This window comes from Mustela nigripes, chromosome 9 (genome assembly GCF_022355385.1).
Source record: "Mustela nigripes isolate SB6536 chromosome 9, MUSNIG.SB6536, whole genome shotgun sequence".
Taxonomy (NCBI): Eukaryota; Metazoa; Chordata; class Mammalia; order Carnivora; family Mustelidae; genus Mustela; species Mustela nigripes.
The window spans coordinates 19,818,243-19,836,103 of record NC_081565.1 but is presented as its reverse complement, the minus strand read 5'-3'; the positions used below and the strand labels follow the sequence as shown (position 1 = coordinate 19,836,103).

General features: G+C 56.8%; 1 protein-coding gene across 8 annotated transcripts in view; it reads left to right on the top strand.

Moving 5' to 3' along the window:
- The window catches only part of RGS3 (regulator of G protein signaling 3), a 117,618-nt gene extending 101,899 nt beyond the window's left edge, over positions 1 to 15,719 (top strand). For 6 of the 8 annotated variants that reach the window (XM_059410998.1, XM_059411000.1, XM_059410999.1 and 3 more), the window contains 6 exons: positions 752 to 1,687; positions 9,314 to 9,378; positions 12,637 to 12,738; positions 13,129 to 13,190; positions 13,807 to 13,973; positions 14,769 to 15,719. In XM_059410998.1, the coding sequence (XP_059266981.1) occupies positions 752 to 1,687; positions 9,314 to 9,378; positions 12,637 to 12,738; positions 13,129 to 13,190; positions 13,807 to 13,973; positions 14,769 to 14,954 (1,518 nt within the window). In that variant the 3' untranslated portion in view covers positions 14,955 to 15,719. Of the gene's footprint in view, positions 1 to 751; positions 1,688 to 9,313; positions 9,379 to 12,092; positions 12,536 to 12,636; positions 12,739 to 13,128; positions 13,191 to 13,806; positions 13,974 to 14,768 lie in introns of those variants that run through there. The other 2 variants (XM_059411007.1, XM_059411008.1) reach the window with 2 other exon arrangements.
- Positions 15,720 to 17,861: the final 2,142 nt, after the last annotated feature.

The window sequence follows — 17,861 nt, the reverse complement described above, 5'->3', positions numbered from 1 at the left end:
CTATAGGAATCCAGCAAGAATGCCGAGGTGAGGTTCAGAGGGTTTCGTGTCAGGTAGACAAGGCTTTCTTCTGTCTGGAGCCCCTGAGGTTCGTCCAAACCCAGCTTAAAAACCCCTGGGTGGATCATCCCTCAGTGAGATCCCCATGTGCTGGGACATCGGTGTCACCCGAGGGTGGGCAGTATTTTGAAGTTCTGGTTTCATTCTAGTTTGCTGGTTTCAAAGAGATGCTTACGTATTCAGAGCAAGTTCTTGTTTGAGGATTTTTTAGAACTTTAGTTCAGGTAGAAGATACCCTTTGGCCAGATCCAAGGTTCTATCAGCTTGTGATTGCTCAGGCTTGGGACTGGCTTTGGTTCTGGTCCACAAAGGCAGAGACTCACGGAGACACCAGAGGGCTCTTTGGAAGATCATACAAGGAGTGTTTAATTTGGTGCGGTCCTGGCAGGCGATAGGATCCAGATAATAGTGGTTACCTTTCCTTCTTTTCCTAGATGACCAACCGTGCTCTTGATGGAGTAGAAAGAAGATTCAAGCCAGAAGACAAGGGTGGAAACCCATGTGCAGCAAAGCCCAAGGGGGCCTTCTGTTTCCATCTCTCACTTCAGCTTTCAGACTGTGGAGTGTCGGGTGTGGGGTTCAGGCCATTGCCTGATTTATTTCAGCCTCCAGGATGTTGGCTCACACACAGTGACAGAACATCTCATAGCCCTCTGTTCTGAACCTTTCTTGTTTGCTTTTTGTTTCCCAGATGTCTGAGCCAGAGGCGGATGAGAAGCAAGAGATGCCCTTGGAGGAAGGGAAGGGTCTGGGTGCCGAGGACCCACCACCAAGCAAGGACCCCTCTCTGGGCCAGGAGCCTCCTTCAGGACAAGACTTACCACCCAACAAGGACCCCTCTGCTGGCCAGGAACCTTCGCCTGGCCAAGAGTTACCATCTAGCGAAGACTCACCTTCCTGCAAGGAACGTCGTCCAGGCCAGGAGCCGCAGCCAAGCAAGGACTCCCCACCATGCCAGGAACCCCCTGCAGCCCTGGCCCTCCCTCCCTGCCAGGACCTTCCTGCTGGGCCAGAGCCCCCTCCCAGCCAAGACCTCCCTGTCATCCAGGACGCCCCTGCTCAGGAGCTTGCTCCCTGTCAAGACCTGCCCCCTGGCCAGGTCCCCCAGCCAGCTGAGGAGACAGAAAGCTCTGGGGAGCCCCCAGCAGCCACCAGAGACCCACCTGCGGCCTCCAGGCCAACCTTTGTGATCCCTGAGGTCCGGCTGGACAGTGCCTACAGCCAGAAGGCGGGGGCAGAGGGGGGCAGCCTGGCTGATGAGGAGGACGGGGAGGAAGCTGAGGAGGGGGACGAGGGTGAGGAAGAGGAGGAGGAGGACACGAGCGATGACAACTACGGGGAGCACCGTGAGGCCAAGCGCAGCAGCATGATCGAGGCGGGCCAGGCTGAGGGCGGCCTCTCCCTGCGGGTGCAGAACTCCCTGCGGCGGCGGACGCACAGCGAGGGCAGCCTGCTGCAGGATACCCGCGGGCCCTGCTTCGCCTCCGACACCACCCTGCACTGCTCGGACGGGGAGGGCACCGCGTCCTCCTGGGCCATGCCTTCGCCCCGCACGCTCAAGAAGGAACTGGGCCGCAACGGGGGCTCCATGCACCACCTTTCCCTCTTCTTCACAGGACACAGGAAGGTAAGAAGGCTGAGGGCAGCTGGGAGCCGGTAATAAATGGAGAGATAGAGAGGAAGGGGGTGGGTCTGGGAGCTGCAGGGGACAATGCTGTCCCACCCCGGCGCCTCCTGAAGCCTTCCAGGGAGACTTCTACCCATTTGACAGAGGATCCAGCCAAGGCACGGAGAGACCGAGAAGGCCTTACCTGTGTTAAGCCCGTGACTCTGACTCCAGCAGCTGTGCTCTTATAGCTCCCTGGGACTGGGAGTCCCCACCGAAGTAGAGCAGGTGTGGCCTTGCCCAAAACATGGTCTTTGGATCTGAAAGGTCTGAGTCCTTGGCTGGAGGACTGTCTTCTGTGGTAGAACAATTTAGACTCCATCCAGGCCTAGCTAGACTAGAAATCCATCAGCCAACAGTGACAGCACACATCTATCCTGGGCTAAGATGCTACGCAACTTATTTTTTGTTGTTTTTAACTTTTGACACAGAGAGAGAGTGAGCACATAACTTGGGGGCGGGAGCAGAGGGAGAGGGGAGAGAATCCCAAGCAGGTACCATGCCCAGCAGGGAGCGCCCCCTGCCACCCTGACACAGTGAGATCATGACCCTGAGATCATTACCGGAGCTGAAATCAAGAGTTTGACGCTTAACTGACTGAGCCCGCAGGCGCCCCAAGTCTAAGCAGTTGAGCTGACCTCACTGACATTCACGAAAGTCCTATGAAGGAGAGACTGTTGTGGTTCCTCGCGAATGAGGAGACCGACGCACTCTGGGGTTATCTCACTCACCCCAGGCCACGCGGTTTATAAATGTCTGCCCCAGCACTGGATCTGGCTCCAGGGCTGGAGCACATCCCCTCCATGCTATTTACCTCTCACAAATATTTATAAATAGATGAATAAGTGTTTATTGATTCCCTGCCATGTGCCAGGCCCTGTGTGCTGTGCCACTGCAAGGCCGCAGGGATGTGTGCAGCGGCTCTCAGCCTGCGAGCAGTGAGCCATCTGGGGGGGAGCAGCTGGCCCAGCAGTGAAAAGATTGCGTCATGGCCCCAAAGCCTGCTGGCCAGCTTGACCCTAGGCTCCATCTCTCACTTACTCTGTGACCTTAGGTGAGTCACACGGCTCCTCTGAGCCTTAGTGTTCTTCTGTAAAAAAAGAGATGAATTACACTCATGTCCCAGGGCGGTCAAGGATGAACTGGAAGAGCCTGTTGCCTGGTGACCTTAGTTCCGGCCCAAGGCCAGGTGCGTGGAGTGGGGATGAGGGGTAGGGTAGGGACCTGGGATTTTATGGAGGAGAGACCTCAGGGCCTCAGTCTCTCAAGGAGCGTTTCTGGAGCAAGAGGCCGCTTGGCTGGGGTGTGATGGTTGAGCAGGATTGGAATAAAGAGCAGATGAGACAGGCGCTCTGTGAAAGTGGACATGACCTGGGCACACCGTCTGTAGAAGCCTTTGGCTAGAACAGGGGATTCCTAAAATGCGGGGATGGCAGAGACATGGCATGCATGCTGCCCTTCCTGCCTCTACACCCAGGGCAGACATGACTAATGGATTCCAGTGCATTTTTCCACTGAGCTGGGCCATGGCTTCAGAGGCCTTCTTCACCTCAGGCACTAGTGCAAAGGCTGACTTCACTGCTGCAGGGTGTTTGGGCTGGAAGGACAGGCTGAGAGACCCCACCCCCGCCGAAAAAGGCCTTAAGCTTTGAGCCTGGAAATTGGAACTAAATCTAAAGAACTGGCAGTGGATCTCAGTTTCCTCGTCTGCAAACATGTGTGGTTCTAAATTTGATGTGCTCCGTAATGACCAGGAGGAGCTTATTAATACAGAGATTTCTGAGTCTCCAGCCCCAGGCTCCTAGAATCAGGATTTCCAGCAGGTGGTGCCCAGACCCTTGCATTTTAGACCAGCCCCCAGGGACTGTGCTGTTCCCCACAGCGGGAATATCACCATCTTTGGCCATTTCTTGATGCAACTAGAGAGAGTCTAGAACTCTGCCCTACCCGGGTGAGGCCTCAGGCTCACTCAGACCAGGCCCAGCCATTCCTGTCCAGGGGGCACTGAGATCCCAGGGCTCACTACCCACCAGGCCTCTCTATCCTGACTCCACACCCGTTCCCCAAGACCCTTCCATGTTCTGTTCTGTCTGTAAATACAAACACCTATATGCAGACACGCCCACACCTTCACACACACCCTTCTAGTTCCCCCAACCCAGCTGATCTGAGAGCCCGTTTGGGGGCAGATATGCCTGGACCAGCTCTGTCGGGTTTCAGCTTCCTCCTCTGGGAGCCCTGGGTTTTCACTTGCCTCCCCCACCCTCTCTGGGCCTCTCGTTTCCTTTCTTGGGCTTGAGCCATAGCATTGGCAGGGGCTTCAGAGGCTGCGCCCCCATGGTTTCCAGTGGCCTGGCTGCCAGTCCATCCTCATGGACACCCTGCTCACTGAGGCCATCTGGCTTCGCCGAGAGCCCTGCCCTGCCCTGGAGGTCGAGGCTGGACTAGTGCCTGACTCTGTACCACCCCTCATGGCCTATGGGCCCGGGGTAAGTCCCTGCCCTTTCTCTTAGCCTCAGTTTCTTCATCAGCAAAATGGGTATGGTAATGATACCTCCTTTGTGGGACCTCAGGGAAGGTTAAGTAGCCCCACGTGAGTGGAGTGTTTGGGGCAGTGCCGGTTCTCGGCACTCAGTGGGTGCTCCAGAAATGGGAATCATGTTGATGACGAGGAGGAGGAGAGCGGTAGCACGTGTGACAGCAGGCATGCCAACATTCACAGAGTGCCTCCAGCTCCCTTTCCTGGAGTGCACAGCACCACTGCCGGGTGGGCACCCTTGTCCTCGTCCTCCAGTAAGGAGACTAAGGCTGGGGGAGAAGTGTCTTGTCCTAGGCCACACGGCAAGTACTGCAGGAGCTGGGCTATGGCCTCCCCCTGCCCAGTCCTCCCTGGCTCGACCCCAGACCCTGCATATCTCAGGCTGGTGAGGGACTGGATGTGGGGGGCTGTGGCAGGGGGGGGAGGCAGTGGCCTCTCACATGACTTCCATCTCCCTGGCTTGGGTATGGTATGGGCCTGGCTTTCTCGGGAAGGTCAGCTGCTACTTACAGGGCACTGTTTCTAGGCTGTGCCAGGCAGGAGGCAAAGAGGAGAGGGGCGAAGTCTAGGGGAAGTCAGACAGACCTGAGTTCAAATCTCAGTTCTGCCTCCTCCTTCCTGATCCCAAGTAAGACGTTGGCCAAGTTATGTCTTTCTTTGAGCTTTTCATTTTCTCTTATAAAGTGAGAGTGTTAAGTCTTCCTTGGATTTGTCCCAGGGATTCGAGAGGATTGCAGTATTTGGAAAGCTCTGTGCCCGTGGCAGGGATCCTGTTACGATGTGAGAGCTAGGAGAGTCCGACAGAGCTGGTGTGGCCCTGGGCTGGTGGTTGTGCTGCTGTGTGGCTAAGCTGAGCTGTCCCGAGGGCCGGCTGCCTGTCACAGGGGCGGCTGCCTGTCACAGGGGCCACAGTCCCTGCATTACCGCTACCCCCCCCCCCCGCCCCGTCACCTTGCCCTGTTGGGTGTGGAGCGATTTCTTTCTACTGGGAGCAGGAACATCTGAACCAGACAGATCTGAGAGACGGCCCACTCGCTCTGGTCATTTTACAAAGGGGCTGCCTGAGGTCCAGAGAGGAGACGACCTCTCCACCAAGGTTAACTCCTGGGCCATCCCCCGGGCCTGGCTCCCGATGCTGAGTTGAGTTGTCTCACAGCACCCTCTGCTGTCAGACCCCTGCCTTGCTGGCTGCCCCTTGGCTCCCCTCAGGCAGAGCCTTCATCTACCCTTTTCCTGGGAGCCAGAGAAGCCCTGAGCACAGCTGTGTCTGGGTCCAGGTTGCTGCCCTTTAGTTCTGCCTCAGCCTGGCCTGGCGTGGCCCAGGGTCATGGGTCGACTTTGACAGTGAGGAGACAGAGGCTGCAGCCCCTCCCTGGCCACACTTCCTTCTCCCCTCCTCCTGCAGGGACTGGCTTGGGCAGAGGCTAACTGCCACAACAAGCTCCCCACCTGGGCGGGAGGTCAGACCAGAGCACCCCTAAGATGCCTTCCAGCTTCAAGCTGTGACAGTACCATATAGCCCCCCATTTACAAAATACTTAGAGAAGAATTATTGCCGATGTCTAGACAAATACGTGTTGCATTTAGACCCAGTGTTTCCACAAGGTTCTACAGGGTCCACCAGGCTGGGCCAGGTCAGAGAGGGGCGGGGTTTCGGGGACTGGTGCCAGGCATGGCTGGGGAGTCCCAGAAGTTGGGTCGAGACCAGTGAGAGGAACCAGGTGAGGCCCCAGTTGATAGGAGCCCTTGGTCATGGGTGGGCTTTGGAGCTAGGCCTGAAATTCCTGGCGTCTTGGCAGCTCGGGGAGCTGAGATCAAAACGTTAAAGCCCTTCATTGAGCCCCTGGCATGTTAGTAACCAGGCACCATACCCACCACACAGCTGGAGGTCGGCGAGTGCTGGTGCATACCAGGCACTGGGCTAGGCTCTTCCTGTGTGTTCACTTAGTTAATATGCACCACACCCCAATGTGCTGGGTCTGGTTATTATCCCCATTTTACAGATACAGAGACTGAAGCACAGAGGGAGGTTGTAACTCAGCTAAAGTCAATGAGCTCAGAAATCACTGAGGTAGGATTCCAATCCAGGCAGTTTAGAAGCGACATTCTTAACCACAACTATTATTATAGTTATAATTACAGTAAGAATTATAGTTATTATCCCAGGGGGAGGGAGCTCCCAGTGCCTGGAGTGGCCGGGTGGGGGCCAGGCGGGCCCCAGGGATTCCTGCCTGGAGTGAAGGGAGGCTCCCCTCCATTTCCCTTTCAGCAGGGAGGGCCCCGTAGAGTGGCAAGGCGGTGGGGAGCAGATGGGAAGGAGAGGCCTTTAGTGTGCTGGGTACTGGGCAGGCCTTGCTGTTGCTCCCGGAGAGGGGAGCCTTGGGGGACACTGTAGGGCTGGGAATCAGAGCCCTGACTTTCTGACTCAGTTTTTTCTCTGTCTAGCCTGCCGCCGCACCCTCCCCCACAATGCCTGGGTTTCCCCAGATGCTCTGGGGGTCAGCGCCCAGGGCCTGGGCTATCAGGCTGATTGGTGTGGGTTGGTCTCTGCTGAAGATGACCCCCTCCCAGCAGTGGAAGGAAGAGCCCATTTCCCAACAGTGCAGAGGCTGGGGGTGTGGGCGGGGCGGGAGTGGCCCCCAGGCCCATTGTGTGGGCTCGATAAAGTACGGAAGCTGAGGTTAGAATGGGAGGAAGCCCAGCGCCTGTGGCCCTTTCCCACGGGTGGGGGCTTCGGGCACTGCCTAGCCCGCCAGAGTAAACGCAGCAGTAGGCACACCGTTGCCGCAGTGGGAACACTCACTGAGCAATGACCTGGGCAGCCCTCATTACAGAGAGCCCCGGCATCGCGCCCCAGGGGCCGAGACTTCATAGTGGTGACTCTCCCGACAGCCAGGAGGCTGTCACCCCACCTATGCTGTAGCTAATGAAGCTGAAGCTGGAAGGCTAAGAAACTCGTCCAGAGTCAGCGGAAATAGGACCAGTACCTGCTTCCTGCAAACTGGAGCTCTGGAGTCCCCACCATAGATGGGTGTGTGCCTGTGTGTGCACGTACACACCCGTGTTTACAATCCTGGCAGGGCAGTCTTCTCAGGAAGGAGGTGGCACTTCCCCAAGTCTTTTACTGAAAACATTTAAAATGTGCCCGATCCTTACATTGGAGTAGCAGCATCCTCTGGTGGAGAGATGCGGGCTTTAAATACACATACCCTTAGAGTCCCGCTGTCACTTCAACTCCGGGTATCTTTGGGCAAGTGCCTTTACTTCTCTGAACCTCCGTTTGCTATATGGACTTACAATGAAGATTAATGAGATAGCACAGAGGGATGCTCTGTGCCCATCCCATATGCCCATCCCAAATGCCCATCCCATATGCCCATACAGTATGAATTCATCCTTCCTTCCTTCCTTCCTTCCATCCATCCGTCCTTGCATGGGTGTGTATTCCACCGATGCTAGTAGCTCCCCCTGCTGGCTATATCTGGAATAAGGCTACTTTTCTTTCCAGAATTAAGGCCACTTTAAGAATTAGCCCATCTTTATTTTACAAATGAGGAAACCCGAGGCCCATGGTGGGGCTCCTGAGGAGTCAGAGCTGAGATCCACACCGGGTGGTATTTTGTCTTGTCTTGGGGCGTAGTGTCTATACCTCTCCCATCTTGGAGCATTTCCTGGGCTCCTGCTCTAGAGTGGCACTGTTGGGACCTTGGATTTCCACTGGAGGAAGGGGACAAGTACCAGCAGGGCAAGGGAAACAGAGGACAGCCCTGGTAGAGACGGTGGGAATCTGGAGTGGTCTGGAGAACAGGAGTGGAAGACTGGGGGGAAGAGGAGAGAGGGCATTCCGGGAAGGGGACATGGCACCAGGAAAGGGGAGGGGAGAGAGAGGTGGGGGAGGTGCAGTGTGCACCGCAAGGGGGCGGTGGGGGGATCCAGCTGCAAGCTGGGATTCAGGCAGCAAGGGCCTCCAGACTCATTGTTCCCAGTCTGCTTTCCCTCTCTTGATGCTTCCATTCATTTGACAAATATTTGCTGAGCTCCTAGTCATGAGAGTGAGATGCTCACGTAGTGAGGGGGACCCAGGCAGACAGAGGCCTTGCTTGTGAGAACTCACAGTCAAGCAGCGGGGACAGATTTAGAAAAAGCTCTTTCGAAAGTGGCGGGGTGTAAGGGGGCACGGCCTTAGATCTAAGGGTCTGGGAGTGCTCCCTAGGTGAGGAGGAATTAAAGCACCTTACCTGAGGCTGGGTTGTAAAGGGAGAAGGGAGGGTCACAAAAGCATCCCCCGCGGAAGGTACAGCACAGGTAAAGGCCTGAGGTGACAGGGCAGGTCAGGCAAAGACCTTCCATCTGGCTGGAGGGCAGGGTCAAGGAGAGTGCTGGAGCAGGGGTCAGGCTGAGAGATACATGAAGGGGTTGGAACTGATGTTCAAACGCAGCTTTCTGCCCAGATCCCAAGACAGCAGACCGTGTGTATCATGTCACGGAGTTTGGGTGTTACCCTGGGGGCACTGGGGAGCCATGGAAGACTTTAGGCAGAAGAGGTTCTCTCTGGCCTGTAGGACAATTCACGGTCCACCCTACTGACCAATCCCAGGTCTCTGCCAAACCTCAGAAGCCTGAGTTAGTCATGAGGATCTCAATTTCGAAATTAAGAAATCGAGGCTCACGGAGGGATGGTGACTGGCCGAGTCACACGGCAGAACCCCTCCTGGAGCCCCTGCGCTCCGGTCTGCGCTTCTGCCTGCAGCTAGCTATCTGTCTCCAGATCAGCCATCCCTGCTCTGTCTTCGGCTTCTCCCTCGCAAACCAGTCTCCTCCTTACACCGGGCAGAGACCCCTTTGGCTGGGGGATCTGCTGAGCGAACCACACTTCATGGACAGACTGTTCCCAGTAACGGGCCTCCCTGTCCCTCGCCTGAGGGGTAGGAGCTATGCAGGAGAGGGGGTGGGCCTGTTTGGAGGCACCGTTGGGTCCCTAAGCCCCTCTTTGCTCAGGCAGCAGCCTTCGATGCCCAGGCTATAAAGGGTCTGTCTTTCTTCCACAGATGAGTGGGGCTGACGCGGTTGGAGATGATGATGAAGCCTCTCGGAAGAGAAAAAGCAAAAACCTGTACGTTGGAAAGTTCCCTGTCCTCAACCTTGCAGTCAGGGAGGCACCCCATGCACCCATCCTTCCTCCTCGGTCCTCGGGTTTGTCTCTCCTCCAGGGGTACGGGTGGGGAGAAGGGGCTGTGTCAGTCCTGCCCTAGACCACCAGTGAACAGCAAGATCTTTTAAGACTTGCCCGTGGCCCCGGGGTGGGGTCACTAGGGTCCTGGGCATCTGTCCCTGCCCTCAGCATTCATGCAGAGCGAGGCAACGTGTTGATTCAGTACCTGGAAGCCCCAGGGAACCAAGCAGAGGCAACCAGCCAGGTTGTCCTGGCCCTGGCCCAGCCTCTTGAGACAAGCAGTGGCTAAATGATCTTGACGAGTGCTTTGCGCCCTCTGGGGAAGGACACGGGATTCCCTCTTTCTCCTCTTGAGCTCTCGAAGGCTCGCAGTCTTTGGCATTGCCAGGAGGTGGCACTGCTGGTCCGGGTAGTGCATCCCACCCTCCCAGCCTTTTTGGCCCTGAGTCTGGGGCCTTATGCACCTGGTTTGGACGTTTATTAGAGGTGCCAAATAAATGAACAGGGCGTGTGTGGGTTCTCCTTAGGTGTCCTTGTATACCTGGGCCCAAGGCCCTGGAGACTAGGGGCCGGATGGAGAGGAGGCCATGGTGAGCCCCCGCCTCCCCTCCAGGCTGTAGAGTACCCACCATTACTTGCCAGTCGGGCCTGGGGGAGGAGAACAGGAGTCTTCCCAGACGCCTCCTACAGCCATTTCCCTGGCCCCTGTTTTGGCTAGCATCCACTCCTCTAGAAACTCTTTCTCCCTCAGCTCCTCTGCCCTCTCCAGGTTCCTGTGGCAACTATAGGCTGCTCTCCCTCTGCAGCCAGGAGCCGTCCTGCCTTCTAGGGAAGGTGACATGCTCCAAAAATAGCCCTTTGCACTATCGCTGGGTCCAGGTATCACCAAAGCGGTCACTCCCAGGGGTGCAGCAGTGGGGGGCCGTGGAGGGTGGGCACCTGGGGAGCTGGAGCTCTCCCGGGCCGGGCCCAACTCTAGCCTCGCTTCAGGATGGGTTCGGCCTTTCGAATGCCTGAAGCTCACGTTCTTAAAAGCTTCATCAAGGACCCTTAAAATCTGGGGTGATAATAAAAATAACTAATGTTTGTTGTGCCAGGCACTGTTCTATGTGCATTCCATAAATTGTATAATTTAATCTTTACCGTTATTTTATTTTACATTTCCTTTTTTCTCTCACATACCCTATTTGCCCAACGAGTAAACCGAAGCAGAAAGAAGTTACTTGTCTCCGGTCGCGCAGCAAGCATGCGGCAGTATGGAGATCGGATACTGGAGTGCTGGCTCTGAGAGTATAAATACAAATATATGTATTTTTTCTCTCAGAACCTGTTCTGTTGAAGCTCAGTGTAGGCTATTCTGAAGGAGGTTTGCCGAAGCCCTGCTAGGTAGGCTTTGAGCCCCTCGTGATGAGAGTCCTTTCCCCAGAAGCCACTCATTCCATCTCTTCATGGCTCTGATTGGAGAAACGTGCTCCTTTAGCTTCCTCTTGTGGGTCGCTGTTCTGCCTTCTGGACCCACAGGGGAACACCTGGGGCCTGTCTGAGCTCTGCCATCCTGTCAGATGCTAAGCCCCAGGAAGTCCGATGCTGACGGCCCAGTCACCCTTGGGCATTCCAAGGGCCCCAGTCCTCACCCAGAGGACTGCCCATCCCTGGTCTCCTCGGCCTTAGCTCATTGGCTTGGACCTTCTAGAGCAGGGTCTCCATCCCTGGGCAGCTGCCCCAGACATGCAGGACAGGATATCTGGGCACTTTTGCTTCAGGCAATGTGCTAACACTTTATGTGCATTTTCTGCTTGCTTCTCAGAACAGGCCCAGGAGGGGTTGGATGGTTGGGAAAATTTGACGTTCTGAGAGGTGAGGTGGCTAGACCAGGAGCCCACAGTTGGCTGCTGCTGGAGCTGGGATTTGAACTCCAGGCCCCCTGGCTCTAGAGCCTCACACTTAACCTCCACAGGGTACCGCCTCCTTCACTGACTCACCCAGGGCGTCCCAGAGGTCTTAATGCCGCTTTAAGCCCGAATAACTTCAGAAGCATAAATACTACAAATTCGACAAACACCCATGTGAAAGTTGAATTATTCAGATTTCTTTTACACTTGCTTAGCTTTGTGATTTTGCCAACACATTTTGGATTTTTAACTTTGGTTACAGTCAGCGGTTTTTATCTTTAATCGGAAGAACAGAGACCAAAACTTAAGAATAAAAAAATGTGTCATTCAAAAACCACAAAACTCAGTGTGCATTAAAAAATTGCATAATTAAAATTCCAAATGACGTTTTGGAAAGGTTATAGGACTTGTACTCCTGCAGTTCTCTGAGCTCAGACTTGTGTGAACTCGGACTTGTGGGACGCCGTACATACTCATGGATGCGTGTTTCCAAAGCCAATGACAGGCCCAGGCCTACTGCCAGGAGCTATCCTGGAGCTGCCCAGGGTAGGGGGTCTAGAGACAAGGGGAACAAATGTGGCCATGGGGCATTTAACCCCTTTCTGGCCACCAGCTTTGCCCAGTCCTGAAAAGGGCTGCCTCCTGGGGGAGTGGCAAGGCTAAAAAATGCTTCCTAGCTAAAAATAGCCACTCCTGCCACCCTGGTGGGCAGAGCCCTCCCCCCTTCCCTCCCAGCAATTTGCTGACTTGTTTTCTCCTCCTCCCCCTGGCGCTGCCATGGCAACGGAGAGGCCGGTCACAAATAACTGGGCCTGGCTTTTTGCCGGGCAGGCCCCAGAGGCCGCCCCTTGCGGACACTTGCCCCTTTCACGGGCTCCCTCTCTGGGTTGGCCAGGAGGGATATTTTCCTCCTCCCTCCCCCTTCATACCCCCCTCATCCTGGTCCCTCCCATTTCCTGGCTCCTCCTGTCTGAGTCCCAGCCCGGCTTGTGCCTGGGAGCCCCAGTCATCCGGTGGGGATCCCAGCAATCGCTCGGCTGCAGCACGCGCCGGCTGCTGCCTGCCACCCCGGGACGCAGGGTGAGGAGCTGGGGGTGCTCCCTGCAGACCGTCCCAGGCCCCAAGGTGGGAGGCCCTACAGAGATGCTCCGAGGCATGTACCTCACACGCAACGGGAACCTACAGAGGCGGCACACGATGAAGGAGTAGGTGTCTCCCCTCCACTGCGCGCAACCTTCCCACCCTGAGGTTGCAGGGGCTGAGCGTGCCAGGCTGACCGACCCCCCTTCTCTGCTTCTGCCCCCAGAGCCAAGGACATGAAGAACAAGCTGGGCATCTTCAGGCGAAGGAACGAGTCCCCTGGGGCCCAACCAGCGGGCAAGGCAGACAAAATGGTGAAGTCATTCAAGTAGGTCCTTTCTGCATCCCTGGGACCCCTCAGGCACCCACTGGTCCCCAGGGGAGCAGGGCTGGTGGTGGGGTTAAATGGAAAGGTGGGGGGTTTTTTTGGCTTGTTCTGGCTGTGGGTTAGACGGAGGCTCTCTTTGAGGGAGGCTGGTACCTGGCAAGCAGCAGCCCTCATGGGGAACGGCTGCCGAGCAGGGGCAGAGGTGGGACCGAGAAGGGATGCTGGTCCAGAGAGAGAGGCTGAGCCCCCTTCTGGGCACCCCCCCTCCACTGGACTCAGCCACTGCCCAGGCCAAGGGCAGCTAACAGAGACCCCCACCCCTCTAGCCCCCACCACTGCACTTCCCCAAACCTCATGGTGCCTCACTCTGCCCCTTCCCTCACCCCTCAGGCCCACCTCAGAGGAAGCCCTCAAATGGGGGGAGTCCTTGGAGAAGCTGCTGCTTCACAAATGTAAGTGGGGGCCGGCTCCCCTCCCTGTGTGATCTCCCCCTTCCCCCTTCCCTTTCCTTCTCTCCCAGACCCAGAGAGCGTGGCTGGTCCCAGAGGGGTTGCCTTTCCCTCTTTCCTGGGTCCCATCAGGTGTCCCTCTGTTGAGAGAGGCTGGGGCCCTTGGGCTGGCCTTGGAGCCGGCTTCTGCCAGCCCCTCCCTGTCCCTGGGAGCTGGCACTGCCTGCAGGAGGCCACTGGGACCTGTGCGCTCAGACCCAGAGATTCCCAGAATAACAATAAACATTTCCATGTACTGAGGGCTTCCACTGGGTCAAATGTGCCCCGCGTCTCATGGGCAGGATCCCTCTGGTCCTCACAGGGCTCCAGGAGATAGTCTCATGACCCCCATTTTACAGATAGGGGAACTGAGGCACACACATGGGCGAGACATGGCCAAGACCCACAGAGAGGCTGTGCAGGGGGTGGGTCCACATCTCGGGGCTCCTGGCTCTCCAAAATGGTTATTTTACTAAGCTCCCCACATCTGCACCCTAAAAGGCCCCTAGAGGGGAGGCTGTCCAGAGGGCAGAAGGGGCTGGTTCTGCCTCTCATCCCAAGGCCTGGGCTTCTGTCACAGATGGCTTAGCAGTGTTCCAGGCCTTCCTTCGCACCGAGTTTAGTGAGGAGAACCTCGAATTCTGGCTGGCTTGTGAGGACTTCAAGAAGGTCAAGTCACAGTCCAAGATGACAGCCAAGGCCAAGAAGATCTTCGCTGAGTACATCGCCATCCAGGCCTGCAAGGAGGTAAGGCCGCGGGCTGGGCCCTCAGGTCCCCACGCCCCACCCCCAGCTCCACTGACCTCTCATGCCACAGGTACGTGGCAGCCTCAACGAGGAGCCCAGGAAGGGGAGAGGCCAGAGTGACTCTTGGGGACCGTGTGTCTAGGGTGGAGAGGAAGCAAGCTGGGGCCCTGGGAAAAACAGAAATCCATCAGTAACAGAAATGGCTACCATTGAGGCATGGGCTGCTGGGCACCCACCAAGCCCTTTATGGATGCACTCTTTTATTGGATCCTCACGACAACCCGTAAAATGGGATTATTATTATCTGCATTTTAAAAACGAGGAGATGGTCTCGGAGAGCCCAGGTTGGAGTCACTACCATCTAGTGAGTGCTTACTGAGGGCCAGGCCCTGGGGACGGAGTCCCAGGGGATGACCTGTGGACTGACTCCCTATCTGCTTACCATGGATGTGTAATCTGTGGCACTCTTAGAAGAGTATACCATCCTTCCTAGCCTACAGATGTGACAGTGGGCCTCAGAGCACTTAGGCGGTCTGTTTGGGGCTACATGCCTCCGTCCAGCCCTGCTGGGATTCCAACCAGGCACAAGTGGTCTTTCCAGGCCCTGTAAACTCTCCACCCTCCAGTGAGGGACCGAGCCAGGACTCGAACCGCTGCCCCGAGGGTCTCCACTCTATGACTTAAGATGGGGAGCAGAAGGGCTCAGAAGTGAAGGGCCCCATTCCTGGCCCCCCCCACCCCCAGTTCAGCCCCCTGCAGGTGAACCTGACCCTTACTGCCCTCTGCCCACCACAGGTCAACCTGGACTCCTACACGCGGGAGCACACCAAGGTCAACCTGCAGAGTGTCACCCGCGGCTGCTTCGATCTGGCGCAGAAGCGCATCTTCGGGCTCATGGAAAAGGACTCCTATCCGCGCTTCCTCCGCTCTGACCTCTACCTGGACCTCATTAACCAGAAGAAGATGAGTCCCCCACTCTAGGGGCTGCCAGGGTAGAGTTCCGTGTTCACACCAAGTGGGCTGGGCCCCCTTCCCACCTGCCTCTCTCCCTCTGCGACGGAGGGGGCAAGCGAGCCCCTGGAGGCTGCGTCTCCGGACGGACAGACAGATGGACATTCGGATGAGCAGCCTGGAGGAAAAGGACTGGCCCTGTTGGGTCCCCACTGGCCTGGTACGAGGGGACCCAAGGGCCCTGGCAGGTCAGGGGCCCCGGCTGAGCCGGATCTGGAGCTGCTGCTCCATGCTGTGTAGACTCAGCAATGACCAAGTTCCTTAAAGAACTGGCTGATGGGGCAGGAGGCCTAGTTGTGGGCTCCAGGGCTCTCCAGGGTGGGGAGTGCGCTGGGGCTCGCAGCTCAGACCCACCCCCACCTTGAGTTTTATTTATTTAAACAGTAGTCGGATGCTTGGCACGTCGTCCTGTAATAGGAAATTTTTGCCTCATCGGTTTTCCTAATTTACAAGTGCAATATTTTAACCAACGCCTTGTGAAAAGCCACCTCGCCGAGAGGGTGGACACCACTTTGCAGTTTCAGGGGATTTGCTGGTCCCAGGCACCAGGGGCGGGTGGCTGGGCCTCCCGGACTGATGAGGCCTGGAGGGGCGGATGCTGCGTGTGACCTCGCACAGAAATCCCGCACCCCCCACAGAGGGAGGTGCCCCTCGGGGGCCCTGGGAAAGCGTGGCCCCCTCAGACCACACAGTAGCCGAGCTCTGGAGCAAATAAAAGGCCTGTGTTATTTCTCATTGTTGACCCTTTCTGTGTGTTCCTGGGTTTGAGCTCTCCCAAGGTTGGCTGGGGCGCAGGGTGGGGGGGTCAGTGGGCCGCTTCTCTCTTGCTGTCACCCGCCTCCCAACCCGGAGCTACACACACGATACCCTGGGGCTCAGGCTCCTAGGCAATCTGTCATGCTTGTTCCGTGTAGCCTCTTATCTTCCCCACCAGCCTGGGAGGCAGAGGTTATGCCCATTTCACAGATTGGGAGAGCGAAGCACAGACAGGGTGGGTGACTCGGCCAGGGTCATATGACTGGCAAGTGGCAGAGACAGGGTTCTGCCTAAGCCCCACTGGCTTCCAAGCCTGTACTCTGGATTGCTGTCCCCTGCTTGCTACAGGCAGAGTCCTAGCTTGGCTTCCCACTGGCTACATTTCTTTCATTCTTCTGCCCACGGCACCCTGAGATTCTAGCAGGACTTTCAGGTGACACAGGACTGGTTGGTGGAGGTGGACAAGGCCAGACTCTCAGGCTGCAGATGGGTGGGCCCATGGATGCTGGTCAGAAGGAAGGAAGAGCCAGGCAGGTGACAAGGAGTAGGGCTTACAGAGAATCCCTCCCTCTCCCTGGAGAAGGCTTCCCACTCTGTGCCTAACCGGAGATGCAAATTTAGGCAAGGCCTGGTCCAAAGTCATGTTTCCCAGGAGGCTCCGGACCACTGACCTGGAGGGCGTAGAAGAGAGCCTGGAGCCCAGGCCAAGCTGATGCCAGAGCTGGACCCCGGTCCCCCCACATGCAGCATGCCAGTGTCTGGGGGTCAGGGGCCTGGGCATCGCCTGGAGTGGGACCTGACCCAGCTGGGCTGACTTCCGTGACACTGGGTGGAGTTGGTGCAGGAGGGGCTGGGCTCCGTCTCCCTGGATCTTGTTCCTTACCTGGGGTCCTGGGTTCGGGTCTGCCCGCCATGACTTGTAAAGGCAAAGGACATGGGGCTTTGTAGACGCTCGCCTCTGTGCCTCCCCTCACTGTTTGCCCTGGAGGCCCAACCTAGGGCCAGGCATACAGTATGTGCTCAATATGTGTTACAGCCTTTTTTGTTAGCACTGGAGTGTGAGCTCTTCCAGGAGTGGGGCTGGGTCTGGCGCTGCCCCTGGCCTGAGCCCTGCTGGGCCTTGTAATCAGTGAAGGACTTTCCCACCACGGAGCCACCAGAGCCTCGATGAGGCTGGAGGGACAGCGGGGGGCAGAGAAGTGCCCCTAATTCAGAAACAAGGGCACCTCGCAGGGGTCATCCAGGCCTGAGAAGTGGGGACCTGAGAGCTGGGAAAACGGACCCAGAGGGGACCACAATACCATTCCTGTTCCTTCCAAAATGGCTAGTGGCAGAGAAGGCGGTGGAGCTCAGAACTTGAGTCCCAGCCTGGCCCGGCCTCTCTGTGATGTCTTCCCCTCCGAGGAGACACTGTGGGCCTGAAGAGGCTCACCTTGCCCTTTCTTCAGGTGCCAGGGATTTAGCCTTGAGCCAAGCCCTTCACCTTCCCGCCCCCCACGTTGCCACGGAAACCAAAGTCTTGCAGAGCCAAGTCAGGCAGATGGAATTTCCATTTTGGAAGGCCCCCACTGCCGGGTTTCCATTACTCACACTGGGTCCCCTGGCCCAGAGTGGCTTTGGTTGTGTTGAGCAGCTGGAGAGCAGATTGGAGAGGTGCCGGGATCCTCCTGGGCCCTGCCTGGGCTCCCTGGGGACCTTGGCTAGAGCCCTTCTCCTCGCTGAGGCCTCAGTCCTGTCACATATACAGTGGCTGGACTGCTCCCCATTTTCTTTTTTTTTTTTAAACAAGGAAGGAGCAGCCCCCTTGTGCTCTGTCTGGCAATCCCAGGCTGGTCAGTGTAGGATCTGATGGCTGTGAGGTCCTCCTGTCCAGGTCCCTTCCCATTCTACAGATGGGAAGACTGAGGCAGAGGGAGGGAAGCAGCATGGCATAGAGGTGAAAGGCTGGCTCCACTGTCTCTGACAAAATCACATTACCTCTCTTCGCCTCAGTTTTGTCATCTGTAAATGGTACTTACTGGCACCTTTCCCAGAGCTTTGGTGACTAAGTGAGGTTGTGTGGGCAGTGAATTTAGCCCTGCACCAGCTGCCGTTAGTGACCTCATCACACAGGGTCACAGG